This window comes from Oryzias latipes, chromosome 9 (genome assembly GCF_053564925.1).
Source record: "Oryzias latipes strain Hd-rR chromosome 9, Olatipes_Hd-rR_3.1".
Taxonomy (NCBI): domain Eukaryota; kingdom Metazoa; phylum Chordata; class Actinopteri; order Beloniformes; family Adrianichthyidae; genus Oryzias; species Oryzias latipes.
Genome location: NC_136245.1, coordinates 21,049,251 through 21,064,673, shown reverse-complemented (window position 1 = coordinate 21,064,673; position 15,423 = coordinate 21,049,251). Strand labels below are relative to the sequence as shown.

The following is a 15,423-nucleotide window of genomic DNA, read 5'->3' as shown; positions in this document are numbered from 1 at the left end:
TGGGAGTTGGGTCATCTAGACCCACTAGACAGTGCGCTGAACCTTTTTTCTTCAATGATTTGTGATCTTCACAGGTGTCCATGATTACATGAAATCTTCCCACCTTTATCCACCTTTGTCATGTTAGGGAGAACACGTCAATGTAAGGGTGGGGTCATCTAAGATAGCACAAGGGTTAAAAAAAACATATCCTGTTCTCGGCCTCCATCATATTGTGATTTTCAGTTTTTGTCTTTTATTAAATACGCTGCAACAACCTTTTTAAATATGTGAATATGCATTTTTTACATTCTAGTTATTGGGGGGACTAAATTGAGAAATTATGAGAACAAATAAAATCATCAAAACCTTAGAGAAACGATTTTGACTGATTTATAATAGTATAGGCCTGCAGAGTCTGTACACAGCTGATTTCTTTTTGCATGGGATCATATACATACAGCTTATGTGAAAAGGAAAAAGCCTTTTAAAATCCCTCTCACAGTAGATGGAGGGGCAACGCCCTCTAGTGGTGAATGCATGTTAGAGACCTCTAGTCGAAACAAGCCATCCATCTTCTACCACTGAATCCTTTTCAGGGTCACTGAGCTGCTGTGGCCAACCCAGCTACTGTTCGGCAAAGGTGGGGTACACCCTGAACAGGTTACCAGCCTGTTTCAGGCCTACACCCACACATATATGAAGAGAACATGCACACAAAGTCTCAGCTTGGATTTGAACCCGGAACCAGGGCCTTCTCCCGGTTGGCCAAGAGGGCTAACCTCTGTGCCACTGTGCACCCCTCAAAACAAGCTTTTTAAAAATGAAATAAAAAAGCTTAAATAAGGAATACGTTTTAAAAGAAGGAAGAGAATGTGTCTGTAACCCTTGTGCCATCCTGTGGGGTCAAGATGACCATTGACGTGTTCTCCCTACCATGACAAAGGTGGAGAGGATTTCATGTAATCCATGGAAACTGGTGGAGATCACAAATCATTGAAAGAAAGAAGTTCAGCGCACTGTCCTGTGGGGTCTAGATGACCCCACTCCCAATGTCAAACTGCCTAGGATGGCACAAGGGTTAAACACCCTTGTGCACAGAATCCTTCTTACTGACACGAAGAACAGTCTGAAAGGTGGTGACAAGAGTTTGATTCCCATATGTGTCGAGTAAGTAGTCAAAGAAAATGCATTCAGTTAGTCTTTAAAGTTTTTACTAAAGCAGTCTGTCAAAAAAACAGATGCCGGGGAAACGGTCAACGATAAATCTTTTACAAAAGATAGGAAAACTCACACCAGTGGTCAATATTACAAAACTCTTTCAACAAAATATTTTTTCCATTCTGAATCAAAATATTAGTTTTTTCTTTTTATTCTTTGAAGTTGAACTGCTATCCTATAAAACATGCAATCCTATAAATGAGATATTAACAAAAATGTCCCGTTGTGTTTTCTGCATTTCTTCTGCAACAGTGGTCACTTCATTTAAGAAAAAGAAAGCAATCAAAGCAGCAACAGTTAAACACCCTCTGTAAACGTTTTCTTTTAGAGTTAAGAGTGTGGCAGGGCTAGCTGTCCTTGGCAAACTGGGGCAGCTCCTGCACCATGCAGAGCTGCATGCTGCCTGGCTGCTCCAGCGCCAGAGCCGGGCAGCAGGGCTCAGTGAAGCGCTGCTTCAAGGTACCCAACAACCGGCCGCTTTCAGCGTTGTAGAAGGACAGACAGCCGTGCTGGTAGTCCAGGAGGGTTCCCACTCGCTGAAGAATATCCGTCACAAACACAGATGACTGAATGCTATTGTGGAGCAACATAAACCTGCAGCTGGAGACAAACAGGATAATAGAGATTTGAACATCACAATCCGAAAAGATTCTGGTTTTAAAGTGCAGAAAAGATCTTGTGCATACCCTGATGACGAAGGAACACACTGCAAACACCATGATGAGCTGTTTTCACCAAGGGAACCATTTGAACTGGCTGTGCTGTAGGCCACCCCGAGCCTGTAAGCTGCACTTCCTGACACAACTGTCTCCCAGTAATAGAGGCCTCTTGCTGGAAACATCTCACCCAGGATGGACGGACACCTAGAAGAAACACAAAATCTGCTTGATTCTGCTCGAAACATACATTGGTTTTTTTACTTGTTCAAATTAGGTCAAATTTACTCAAGAATGATCGCTTTTGTCATAAGTCCTGAAAACAGAAGCAGAATAAAAAATATCAGAAAATAATGAAGACTTCTATCAAAACTAAGAACAACTGCTATCTTCTTGCATTACAAACCATGGATTTAAGGCTGTCAGGTTGTTGATCAGGGTTTATATCCTATTCTTAATTAAGTCTCAATCCAACATTTTTTTTGTTTGTGGGAAGCCTGTGAGTTGTTTAAGATAAGTGTTCGCTAAACGTAAAAACTTTTTTCAACTCCAGTTGGTTCTGCTTTTTCCAATGTAATGTTGTTATTATTAATATTTGTCCCACATGATAATTTAGTGGTTATTTTGGGTTTCGGAATAAAGGTAAAGAGCCGGAAGATATGCTAATACTCTTTTTGGACAATTTTCAGATCAATCACGATAAATGATTTGTGTTTTTGTTCTTTACACGTGTTGTTAATTCCAAATTAATCTTCTGCCTAGAGAATTTATTGGAAAGCTTTGTGGGAGCTCGTCTGGGTTAAACTCACTCTGTGTCAGAGAATGCAACAGCTTTGCGAGCATCTGGAAAATAGTTCAAGGTGGTCTGGTCCTCTGACAGCTCCAGAGCGGCGTGAGCGGAGTCTTTTAGCAGGTGGAACCTCGTCCCTGCAAGGTGTAGCAAGCAACAGAAGCAACACGGAGATAAATACTTGTAATCTGTGTAATGTACACCCACTTGGAGCTGAATTCATTGCATCAGTGTGCGTTTTTGACCTTTGGTAGAAATGAGTGCAGCCTCGCTTTGCTCGCTGGCACCAGCCTCGTTCACAGCTTTGATGTAGAACAGGTAATTCTCGTTGGGCTGCAGGACGACTCTCTGTTCACAGACGCTCACTCCTGAGATGGACCTGTAGCACACAGGAACAGGCAAAGTTTTCAAGAGAAGCTTTTTTGTTTTAAAGGCTAAGGTCAGAATGAAACATTCTTCTGAGACAAACCTGAGACCCTCTCCCTCCAGTTCATACTGGCGGCAGTACTCCAGAGTGTAAGTCTGTCCAGGAGTCTGCTTTGCTGGGCTCCATCTCAGCGTGGCTGAATCCCACAGGACTGTGCAGCGCTCAGTATCCATCACTGGCACTGAGGGAGCTGCCAGAAAGAGGAGAGGAGCTTCAGGACTCACATTGAAACGCTTTCAAATTGTAGCCATTGTGATTTTACCTCCTTTTTTATGTCATAAATAGAAACAAGAAAGCAGTGACTTCAGTTTTACTGTGCAGAACTGCTACTGACCAGTTCTGAAGATCAGCCTGTCGCTAGGCAGAGAGCAGCCGGTGTAGTTGACAGCCATCACCCACACTTTGTACATCTTGTCAGGCTCCAGCTCCTCAAGGACACAGTAGCTCTCCTTCACCGTCACACGGTACTCCTCTGACACCACTGTGGACCACAGCAACACAATTTCAGCTCCAACATGAGAAAAAGTAATCAAGTATTTGTCTGTGTGCCCACAACAGGAAATATTTAAAAAGGATGAAGTGACAAGTTTTAGGTTTTATCTCTTAATTACATAATTTAGATCCATTTTTTAAATGTATAGTTCACTATGAATTGAGTCAAAAAAATTGTTTTTTTTAGTTTGAGCAGGATTGTGACAGTACCTCCCTGTGGATGCTCCATGCAGTAGACCTGGAAGCAGTCAATGACATCTCCAGTGTTGATTGTCCAGTAGACAGTGACACTAGTGCTGGTGGCTGAACCTGGTTCCTGGGGCTGCAGGGTGGGTCTTTTGGGAACTGAAGAACACACCAGAGGGATTCTCAACAGTCAAAACTCCCCACATCAGCAAGGTTTGTCTAGCAAACACAGTGGATGTTTGAAGACCTACCTGGGATTCCTTTGCGTTGGGCAAGGCTGTTGGAGCTGGAAGTGTTGGCCTTGGCGTAGTCCTCAAACACCAGCAGGCCCTTGGGACCCAACTCCAATGACAAGGTTGCATCCAGAGCTGCTTTTAGTCTGACCACAAATGCACAAGTTTATCTTCAGCTTAGAGTTTGACATTTTTCAAATAGCAACAGTTGGCAAGTTGTGGTTCTGCAGCAGTGTAGCGTGCTGCTACGAACAGTCATGTCTTTAAGTAGCTGTTGTGAAACCACACACCACCACACAAGGTAAATTACCTTGCATGAATGTCTTCAGGCGGCTGTTGGGAGAAATTGAAAGTTTATCACACATTTGACCCACTCTCTAAAACTTAAAACACCTGATCCACAGGTTTGCAGGACTCACCCGAGCATCAGTCTCTGCCTCCCTGGCTGTGATCTCCAGAGTGCTCTTGGCAGAGTCAATTTTCTCCTGGAAGGAAACAATCTTGTCGTATAGCTGCTCCAGCTTGGTCTTCTTCTCCTCCTCAATACTGACTGACATGCCATTGTACTGCTCCATTACCAGAGCCTTCATCTCCTCATTCTGCGCCTGCATGGCCTCCTCATTCTCCACAAACTGGTCCTGACAGAGAGAAGAGTAACCAACCAATAATGACCTTTCTTTATAGCTCTGTGGTAAGGAAAACTGTGCATTTACAGCAAAAAGGATGTACCTCTACAGAGTTGTAGGCCAGCTCCAGCTCTGACACCAGGTCTTCAATGATCTCTGATCTCTCCTGGAGCTCTGAGATCCAGTTGCCCAGTGTCTCCTGTGACACAGTAAGTTTACAAAACATTCTGTATTTTCTTTTAATTCTACATTTATTATTGCAGTCAAATTCTTTTGAAAAATACAGAGTTTGCAGTTTTGAGTCATGGAAACAATCCCCTTTTGACGTTGTTGGGCAAATAAAATTTTTACATTAAAAACAAACATAAAACCTTTTTTTAAATAAAGGTCATTGTCAGAAATCTGTTGCTCTGATGTTTGCTCTATCTTAGTTTGGCATCAAAAATCTTCAAAAAATGGAAAAAGGTTCTGGTGCTGAACAACATCACAGTCTACACGTGTTCATGTGTAATATGTGTCAATGAAAACTGAAACTCACAGTGTAAATGTATGTCCATTTGTAAAACAAAAGTAGGAGAGATTTGCCGCTCTAAGAACAGAGACTAGATAATAAAAAGGCTGTAGTAAAGTTGGATTGATTTTCTGAATTGATCACCTCTTTGTACTACAGTCAAATCTTTAATACAGCTTTGATCTCAATTCATATTCTGGCTCTTTATCTGAAAAGGACACTGAAAAATGTCCCTTCTCACTTTTCTGAATCCAGATTTTTTTTGCTTAAATATCTGCAACAGATAAACTTGTTTGTGACCTTATTGAAACAAATGTAGAGAATGAAACTGCGGGCAAAAAAAAGTTTTAAAGTTCTGGCTTGATTTTAATCTGGGGGCTGACCTTGAAGGAGACAACTGAGCTGGGTTTGTGAAAGGATCACATATCAGTCTGTACATCTGATGTCATCTTGGACCATTGCAATGATTAAAGCAGATCTGTGCAGCACAACAAATCAATGTGGGCGCTGCAGTCTGCCGGCTCTCTGAGAGCGTGCAGACTGTCAGGGTCAATGGAAAAAAAGAAAGATGACTAGATGGAGGCCAGTTTATCATCTGATGACACAAACTAAACCCAGAAATGATATGAAACTTGAGTAGAAAATGATAAAGAGTCACACTTATGATGCTGTCTGTCAGTAGAACTGTTGACTTGTGTAAAATATCTTCTGTTTTTAGTTTTTCTCTTACAAGACTTCCTGCCTCAAACGCTGCTTTCTGTCAAAGCCAGTGTTACGTTTCACATGCGTAAATCTGGATTGCATCACCTTGATCTTCTCATAGGCGTTATCCACAGAGTTGAGGTCATGGCTGAGGTGCTCCGCAGACGTGCTGTCGTCCTCTGACAGCAGACATTCACAGGTAGCACAGAACCAGTCCATACCCTGCAGCTCAGCAGCCAGTCGGGCCTGACTTTCCTCCTCACCGTCAATGATCTCATAATCTTCCTCATTGAGTTCTTCACTAAAAAGTTCAGTTTGCTCATCCTTCTCTATGTCCATTTTCTCTTCTTGCTCCGGGAAAGTCTTTCCAACCTCTGTTCCTGACTTTGCTTCTTGCTCAGATATTATTTCATATCCGAGCTCTTCAACAGCTACAGCTACACCTGCAGCCTCCAGAACAACCTGGTCCTGCTGCTGTTTCTGTTCAACATCCTCATTTTTCAGATCAACAATTAGAAGAGCATCCTCTGTAGGAATATCAGTCTCCATTGCATCTGCTAACATTTGCACATCAGCCTTTTGTTCCTCCTCTGTTTGCTTTGACTTCAAAACTTCCTCATCCAGCCCTGACAAATTGTCCCCAGGAGTGAAAGCCACTTTGTCCTCTTCTATACCCATTTCCATCTCATGGTCGTCTGTGGCTGGCTCTTCAATAAGCACGGCCTGTGGCTGTTCCTGCTCAAGATCAAGTTGATCTTCTTTTTCTTTAAGTTCTGGCTCTGCTTCATCAGTCAGAGGCTCTGGAGGCTGAAGTTTGCCGGTTCTGTCTGGCTCTAGTGGAACCACTGTTGCTTTTGGAGTCTTCTCTGACCATTGACCAACCTCTATGTCCATCTCTACAGTTTGTCCTTTGGGGACCAGAAGGATGAACTCATCACCAACACTCACTATGTCCTGAACATCATCTCCACTGTCTTGTGATGTGAATTTGGAACTGATTTCTGATGTTTTATCAGATTCTTTGTGGGTTATGCTTTGATCAGTTTGATGTTTGATGGCTGGTTCTGTTTCGGTTTCTGCTGGGATCAAAGGCTCTGTCATCTCAGCCGGTATCTGGGTTTGAAGCGCATACTCCTGACCTTCATCTCCAGTTTCCACTGGAAGAAGCACTTCTTCAGATGTTTCTGTTTGAGATTTTGGCTCTTCCACTTTTGTTACCTCCTGATCATCAATCCTAACCTGCTTTGCTGTTTCATCATCTTCCTTTTCAGACACTTTCACCTCTGTCTGTACTTCACAGTCACAGTCAATGATAACTTTTATCTGTGTAGGAGATGCTTCTCCTTCTGGACATTCAGTTTCCGGTTCAGGCTTGCTGGAAGCTTCTTTTTCAGGTTCCTTTACATGATCTACAGCCTCTGCTGCTAGTGTTTCTTCACTAGACACACTCTGAAAATACAAACTGTTTTCAGTGTTTTCTGCCTGTATTTTAGTCATAGTGTCGAGTGCAGGCAGTTCGTTTTGTCCAGATGCTGTGGATGTAGACATTTTTTTAACCACCTCTTGCGTCTCATGTGGCTCTGCGGTGCCTATTCTGCTTTTGTCAGTACCTTTCTTATCATCTTCCTGAATCTCCTTCCCCTCCTGTGTTAGCTCAGCTTCCAATACAGGTATTGTTTCTGTGCTTGGTGAAGGAGATTCTGTCGCCTCTGCTTTTTCCTTGTGGAAATGATCCTGTTGGTCCAATATCTGTTTCTTCTCAGATTTAACCTCCAAATCTTCTGCAGCTTCTACAGCTTGGGCCGCTACAAGGGGTTCCTCTACAATCTTTTCAGAGTGCAGATCTTCTCCAACACTCTCCTCCTGCATCTTTCCTTCCTCTGTCTTTGTCTTCTCCTCCTCCTCTTTTTCTTCTACCCTAGTCAGGCTTCCAGTCATTTCAAACTCGCTCTGTGGCCACACCATCCTCCCTTTATTTGTGTCCTTCACCAACTCCACCTGTTCATCCACAACCGGTGTTTCGTCTTTTAAAATGAATTTCTCCAGGTACCCTTCTGCCTCCTCAGAGTCTGACAAACGCCTTCTGTAGGACTTCTCAGAAACCACGCTCTCTGCCTCAGAGCATTCTTCATCACTCCTCCTCCTCTCACCTTCAGCATCTTCATACAGGTCTGAGTACATGAAGGATAAAGCAGAAGGCTCTTCCAGGAGAATGGGGTCAATGATCTTAGGAGGTCCAGGAGAAATGAAGATAGGAGTGAGGGTGGTCTCCTCAGTCATGAAAAGGACAGAACCGCTCTCCTTTGTCGACCTCTGGCTCTCACGTCCTGTTCTCATCCTGGCTCCACTGTCCTCATCTTCTCCCCTCTGCTGCAGTGCAGGAGGTCCTTCTCCATAGAAAACCTCATCCAGGTGTTCTCCAACTATCTCCACGTCTGTAACAAACACAAATGAATCTTCGGATGCAGAGGGGCTCTCTGTGGCGGCCTCCTCTGCAGCCTTTCGCTTGTCTGTTGGGGGTGTTGCCGCTGGCTTTGCTGCGTTGTCCTGCTGTACTGATGCTTGTTCTCCAGAAACCACGTCCAGAAGAGTGAACTTCTCAAAGTAGTCGATGTCACAGGCACTGTCTGTCTGAGCTGGTGTGTGTCCAAGCCCTTTACCCAATGATGGCTGTGAAGAATCTCCCTTTGAGGACTGAGAAGAAATCATCAACTATCAATGATTTTTGAATATCTAAACTTATAATAATCAAGACTAAAATGTTATATTAATACCTCAGTGGTTTCTGGTCCTTCATCCTCCTCCTGCTGGTCATCAGTCTTATGCTCTGCCCAGTTCTGGTGATTCCGAGCTTTAATCTTTGGAGTCTGGTCCAGATAAAACAGATTGTCCTGCAGCTCTGTACTCTCCTCTTCATCAACAGTGGGAAGTTTGGAGGGAACTCTGATGTTTAGAATCTCATAACCTTCTGAAATTAAACTAAACAGCTGCTGATCTTTGTTTTTTATTTCTTCCAAGTCTGTCTCTGTTCCTGTGTTCTCCTCTTTGACGTTGGGAAGAGAAACTTCTGCCATCTCCGGCCGCTCAACTCCCAAAGCCGAAGCTGACCTGGAACTCCCAAGCCTGCTCAGTCTGTCCCCCAGTCTGCTGCTTCTTCCTCCAGACCTCGTCCTCCTGCGGATGACTTTGTCCTCATCAAACTCAATGGTGATTTTTCCTGCAGCCCCAGAGCCCTCCATACTGTAAGATTCCGAGGTGGAGCTGGCCTCAGAGGCCCAGGGAGTAGAGCAGCGGCTGGAGGCTGTCTCCCAAACAATGCCGCTGTCCTCACTCTGAACCGTTACCATGGAGAATGATGGATCCACCATCAGGCACTGGAGCTTAGGCTTCACAGACTGGTCCTGGACAACCTCTCGTAAACTAAAGGAAAGAGGAACAGCTAGCGTTAGAGGGCGAAGAGGAGGCTGTTGGTGCCATCTGCAAAAAAGAAGAAGGGCATGACAGAAAACTCTGGCTTGCAAGAGGAGATCCTTTTGGCCCAGGCATTGGAAATCTAAGCGGAGCACAAACCAATGAATCAAATCCAAACATGTTTGAGCAACTTACTTGAATGTTCTTCAGTCTAAAAAAACCGAACTGAAAACAAGCAAACAAGTAAATCTGTTGTTGATATCAGGTGTCTGGTGCCAGGATCTCTGCATGAATTATGGGAAAAATTCAAATGCACCAGAGGCTTTCCCCCCCCTTATCTATGAATACATCTCAACTCACTCTGGGTTATGGGAAGGTGACGTCTCAAAGCGTCATTTATGTAATATTAGAAAAGAAATGCTTGGCCTTGTCAGATGCAGCCAACATATCAGTGTCTTCTCATATTTCTGACATGGCACCTATGCTCTGAACTCTTAGTTTTAATCATGTGAACGGTACAGAAGCGCATAATATCCAGTAGAAGAAAGAAAAGCTAGTGTTGTAGGGTCATGTTTTCTTCCTTTGGGAACCAAGTCCTCTTTTCTGTTGTTTTAAGACACTAACAAGCCACATTTAAAAGGTTAACGGACGTTTCTGACAAACACAAATTGATCTCTCTACAGAAATCCTTTTCAAACTACATAAAATGTTGTGATCTGTTTTCGAAGAGTACCTGTTTTGTAGCTCCTCCACTTCATCTTCATCATCTTGGCTGATGACATCTGAGGCTTCATACCGACTCTCCTGTAGTTCCGTCATCTCAAACGCTACACTCTCACATTCCTCCATCACGGTAGTTTCTTCCAGATTTGCTCTTTTGAGCTCTCAAACTTGTTTTTTGGTCTTTTGAGGTTCAGTCTCTCCGTATTGGGAGGTGGTCTGCCTATTTGTGTCATTTGAAGTTGGGACTTATCCATCTGACTCAGCGCGGGACAGAAATAGAGTGGGGGAAAGAAAACAGGGGAGAGAAGGTGGAAAAGGAGAAATGCAGAGTGAAAATGAGGGGATCACTTTTGACAGCTTTTAAACAAAACTAAAAGTCAACTCTGAGAGAGAAGTTCAGATCTTTAGATCACGACAAAGACTGGAATCGAAATACAGCCTTGAATGCATCAGTGGTCCAAGCTTGATTGAGGCGATGTGGCTTTAAGTTCTTAGCTTGTTTAAAAATAGGCTCTGTGCTGAAACAGTAACCCTGGTTCCTTTACAGCTGCTGGCAACAGTAAGCCAGACATGTCATGTAAAGTACCCCCCCCCCCCCCCCCCCCCCATGCCAGGACTGGAACTACAGATTAAAGTCATGTAACTAAGTGAAAACAAAACAAGATCCGAATAACTGCCGGAGGAGTTTGATAAAAAGTAAAGAAAACAGTACTCATATTTTATTCTCCTTTTTTTTAAAGCTTGTGCACAAGACACCAGAATTAGGCTTCCACAGAAATTTCCTGAAAAGGTTCGGCTTTAGGACTTCACAACCATCAAAACAATGCTGAACTCATCGGAGGTCTCTGAGGGCTGGAGCTCATTTAGATGGATCAAATATTTTTACAAATACTATAGAAAATGATGGAGAACACCTCTGAATGCATTCAGCTAAGTGAGTTTCACAGAATTTCATCCCAAAAGATTCAATACTTGATCATTTTTCTATTCACATCTTCTAGTTTTTTCTCCATATCATTTTTCCAGGTAGAATTCAAAGATAAGAACATATTTTAGGGGTCTAATAGAGAAATGAGAAAAGGAAAGCCTTGCTGGGAAAACTAACGGTACACATATTTCCACATGTCCATATTAAAAATATATATTATTGGTCCCAGCAATGTTTAAAGAAGGTAAAATACAGATTCTCAATTTTCAAATAATGTATGGTTTATTTTAATTAAATATTTGGTATTAATTTTGAGCATTATAGTCTAAGTGCATGATAATGCTGCTTTTGTACCTTTTTCAAGTAATTTTGGTTTAAAAAATGACTTTCAAAGAAAGATGCATTAAATTGTTCTGTCTTGTGACCTTGACTTCAGTAATGGTGGAAAAGATTATAAACCACATTATAAACCCATTATAAACCACACACATTATAAACATTTTTTTTAAATAAAGGGGGGGGGGATTTGTGTACAAAATCAGACAGAAAAAAAAAGTGTCAGAAGCAAATGTTTGTATGGATTTAGATCTGAAAATGAGAAAAGGGAAAACATGCACTTCTGCACATATGACAAAGAATGATAACAGAATTACTGGAAATAAACCTAGACCTGACCCAAAGCTGTTTTACACAACTTTAAGACTTGGTAAGAACTGTAAAACCGTTTTTAAACATTCATTTGGACCTGTTTTTATTTGATCTGTTTAGTTTACTGACTGCGTGTCACAAATTCTGAGTTAAAAGCAAATTTGTAACAGTGCTGACATATGTATTTTATGTATAGTATTATTCAAAAATCTTTAATGTGTCAAAGTATGCAGGTTCATCCACAACTATTTTTTTTAGACTTTTAACATTTATTTCTCTGTAGGGAGGGTTTTGGAAAAACCTTTAAAACCTGATGATAGACATAGTCAAAGCAGGCCAATTACACTCAAGGTACACAATTTCAAACAAAGTTTGGCACCATTGTTTAGATAAAAATGTAAAAAACTTTAAGGCAATAATCAAAAATTTTGACCTCATGTTTTAAAGGTCAGCCTTGAAATGAATTTCTGTAAGGAAGAGCTTGGAACATCAGGCTGGTAGAAAAAGAAACTGATCTTTAATGCATTTGTAATATATCCTTCAAAAAAAAAGGTTCATATTCGGGCAACAGCTTTGTGAAGTGCTGACTAGAAAAAAGAACAAAAAACAGTTTAATGTTTTTATATCACAAATCCACACAGCTGATACGATCAATAAATGATTGGGCAAATTGACCGATTGCCCAATCAGATGGAGCAGGAATAATGACATCTTCAGGTGGATGTTACAGTGGAGAAGATGTTCCATCATTGTGACGAATCCGGTAAATAAATCAGGAGAGCGGAACCTTTTTAGTGCAGATTTGAACACAAAGTCACATTAAGTCATCTTCAGATGTAAGAAAAACTTTTCTGCATGGATTAGGAAAAACAGGTCCAGCAGAAAATGCAATAATGAAAATAAACAATTCAGAACAGTAACTGTCAACAGCTTTAATGGCAGTATCTTGAAGTCCACTTGTTTATTCCATTTTTGAGGGCTTTCATACCAACAATCCTTTGGAAAAATGTGAAAGATCCTACATCAGGCACTCTGCAGTCTAAAGTCTACACTGCTGTGTTTTACACGCCAAAGGTCATCCATCGTTTCAGGCTTGGTCTCTTCTTGAGGTAGAAATCACCAATTAGCCGAATGATAAAGATGGCTGTTCACCTCCTTAAGGCCTCCTTATTGATGATGGCCCTCAGTGGGAGGATGGAGTTCAGGTCCCGTCTTGCCTGCAGTTTCCTACTAGACTGTTTCCAGAAGCAAAGGAGTCATCATAAGGTGCAGTCAGGGAAGTGTCAAATGCAAAAAGAAAGGACAGAAGCGTACCTGAAAAAACTGAGCTTTGATGGCATCAAACTTCAGTTTCTCGTGAACAGCTCTGGCAACGTTATTTCTTTCAAAAGGTTCTGAAACACAAGTTCATATCAGGGACATGTTTCCTACTGATACATGGACTTCACCGCTTTTTTATGGCCAGTTGTCCTGGAGACCAGAATCCTGAAAGAATATGACCTGGAGGACTGAGAGTCCACATTAACAGGAGTTGGTGGACATTGACTTATACAAAAGATTTTGTTGATAACATTACAAATTATTTAAATTCAAAGTCAGTAATGGAGATTCACAAACAAGAAAATATGGGCTTGTTTAAAAAACAATTTGATTTTTACTTAGAAAAATGCATAATTACGGTAATATTAATTAATTAATAATTCAGTATTTAGCTTAAAAATAAGGTATTGCATCTTTTTTCAGGCAAAAACTGATTTGAGAAAGTTCTTTAATAATCATTTGTAATTGCATAAATTAGTGTTCAATCTTTTTTAAATCAATAAGAATGTTTGCACACACAAAAAATTGAATTGTAAACCTGTGAACAAAATTCCAATTGATCTGGTGTTTAGGCAGCATCACCTAAAAGAGAATAAAACAATCATACTATTGGACGTAAACATTTCAAGTCGAAGGTGGCAACTAAGTGTGGCTAATTTGGGAATAAACAACAATAATTACATCACCTAACTCATCGAACATTTATTTTTACATTAAGATAAACTAATTGACAATAACACCAATACAATTCTTGGGACATGCCATGATTCTTCTACTTCCTGTGACATCACTGATTTTAATATGATCATTTTTTTCTACTGAAACTTTAAGTTAATTTCTTTATCTTTTTTCCATCTTCATTTTTTTTAATATACAAATGAGGACAGTAGGGCTCTATCTGCACAGATCAAGCAAACGTCAGTGTGTTTACAGTGAGAAAGGAAGCCAAAAAGGAATAGAGCCAACTATAAAAATAAGACTTTATACCTTCATCACATGTTTATTTCTGATTTTAAACTAATCAATAAAACTGATTAGAATTATGCAGACCACAGTAGCATTTCTTCATCTCCAACAGTGTTTTCAGTTAGTCATGGTTTTCCAGCCCAAACGTATTCTTAAAAAAACAACCAGACCCCATAAAAAAATAAAAATAAAAAAAAGGTTAATATACGTTCAAACTGCCAAACAGACCCCAAACCCATCCACCTATTTCCTCCTGGACAAAGCAATTCATCAAAATCAAAACCTCCCAATTGGGCGAGAAACCACCCAATCTGGCAACGCTGATCTCCATAGAACTACTTACCTTCCACACAAATGAATTTCTTTCTCCACTCTTGAGCGTACGTCTTGGGAAAAGCTGTGGCCTCCCGCACTGAGATCACCTGTTTATCCCAACTGTAAAACACAAAGAGCAGTCCAACAAGAGGATTGCTTAATGATACAATTGTGAAAACGCCCACACAACTGTGTGTGTGATTCTGCAAAAAGCCTGAATCGAATACTAATGTGTTAATCCAATTGGTTGCAACGGAATTCTGCAGAACCTGCAGTCTATAAGTTAAAAGAAATTTTAAAAAATGAACGAGTGGTTTAGTTGTTTAATAATGTCATGCAAAAACAATAAATAAATAAAAATCTCTCTGTTTGAGTCACAGTATTTTAATTCAGCACAGTCAGTGTCACACATACTGCAAATGCAAGGATTATGGTATGTCATGTTAGTGCCATGTGAGGCCCGCCTGCTTCTGCCCCTCACCCGGAAACATAAAACCAGAGAGGACAGAAGGTGAGGACAGACGAAGGACCACAGGGGGAGAAGTTGGCACAAAAAACAGGGGGGGGGGCAACGAGGAGGAAAGCTGTGAACGCAAACCAAACTCAAGAACTGATCATTTGATTCCCCTCAGATACCTGAACTCTGACGCATAATATCTGAGAAATCCCAACAGCAGCTCTCCCAACGAGGACTGGTTCCTGGAGATGTAGGGTGGAACATGTGTGGAACCCTCTGGAACCATGTCAATTTCCATGCAGGGACTAAAACAATCCTGAAGAGAGAAACATGCACAGGATGAAACTGTCAGAAAGGTCAAATGAGTGCAAACTCAAAGACTTTATAAAATCCTTTTAATGTCTTAGAAGCTTTTTTAGGGTTGAATATTGTTGCCACTTGTGTAAATACATTTCATTTAGATTCTAAAGCTCTTGATTTGATTTAAATTTGTATATGAATAAATATACATTTTGTTTAGTTACACAAAAGTGGTAGTTAACATTGAGCAAAGGGAGAATTTGCTTTAATAAAGTAAGAATTTCTTGCCTTATAAACTAACAAAAAAATATTTTTTAAGAGAAGAAGAACAATAAAAAATGCTTTAAGGAAAAAAACGTGATCCATGGATTTTATCATCCAAGTAAAGATTGACTTAAGTTGATATATTTATTATAATAAATGTTATTTCAAAAGTCCTATTTTTATTTTAAGGACCAAAAACAACCAATAATCTAACTATAATCTCAAACATCTGCATTTCTCTTAAACTCCAATCCTGGCAGAGTAAAGA

At 40.8% G+C, this 15,423-nt stretch overlaps 2 protein-coding genes across 5 annotated transcripts in view; both read right to left on the bottom strand.

Moving 5' to 3' along the window:
• Positions 1-1,176: 1,176 nt before the first annotated feature.
• Positions 1,177-10,217, bottom strand: cmya5 (cardiomyopathy associated 5). Its single transcript, XM_011479234.4, has 14 exons — positions 9,968-10,217; positions 8,598-9,243; positions 5,929-8,517; positions 4,714-4,809; positions 4,404-4,622; positions 4,295-4,317; positions 4,003-4,130; positions 3,776-3,910; positions 3,408-3,554; positions 3,116-3,263; positions 2,892-3,025; positions 2,666-2,783; positions 1,887-2,063; positions 1,177-1,800 (listed from the first exon to the last, which is right to left on the bottom strand). Exons 1-14 carry the CDS (start codon positions 10,081-10,083, stop codon positions 1,548-1,550), a joined length of 4,929 nt encoding a protein of 1,642 aa, XP_011477536.1. The 5' UTR covers positions 10,084-10,217; the 3' UTR covers positions 1,177-1,547.
• A 1,811-nt stretch (positions 10,218-12,028) lies between these two features.
• Positions 12,029-15,423, bottom strand: part of tent2 (terminal nucleotidyltransferase 2) — a 14,675-nt gene continuing 11,280 nt past the window's right edge. For all 4 annotated transcript variants that reach the window (XM_020705979.3, XM_078952283.1, XM_078952282.1 and 1 more), the window contains 4 exons: positions 14,771-14,907; positions 14,163-14,254; positions 12,848-12,927; positions 12,029-12,768 (listed from right to left, as the gene is read on the bottom strand). In XM_020705979.3, the coding sequence (XP_020561638.1) occupies positions 12,682-12,768; positions 12,848-12,927; positions 14,163-14,254; positions 14,771-14,907 (396 nt within the window). In that variant the 3' untranslated portion in view covers positions 12,029-12,681. The remainder of the gene's footprint in view (positions 12,769-12,847; positions 12,928-14,162; positions 14,255-14,770; positions 14,908-15,423) is intronic.

Coding starts and splice junctions, on each gene's coding strand:
- cmya5 (XM_011479234.4), bottom strand. CDS start 10,083: ATGGAGGAATGTGAGAGTGTAGCGTTTGAGATGACGGAACTACAGGAG. Junction 4,623..4,713: donor TGGCCTACAACTCTGTAGAG/GTACATCCTTTT, acceptor TCTCTCTGTCAG/GACCAGTTTGTGGAGAATGA. Junction 1,801..1,886: donor TGTGTTCCTTCGTCATCAGG/GTATGCACAAGA, acceptor GTTTGTCTCCAG/CTGCAGGTTTATGTTGCTCC.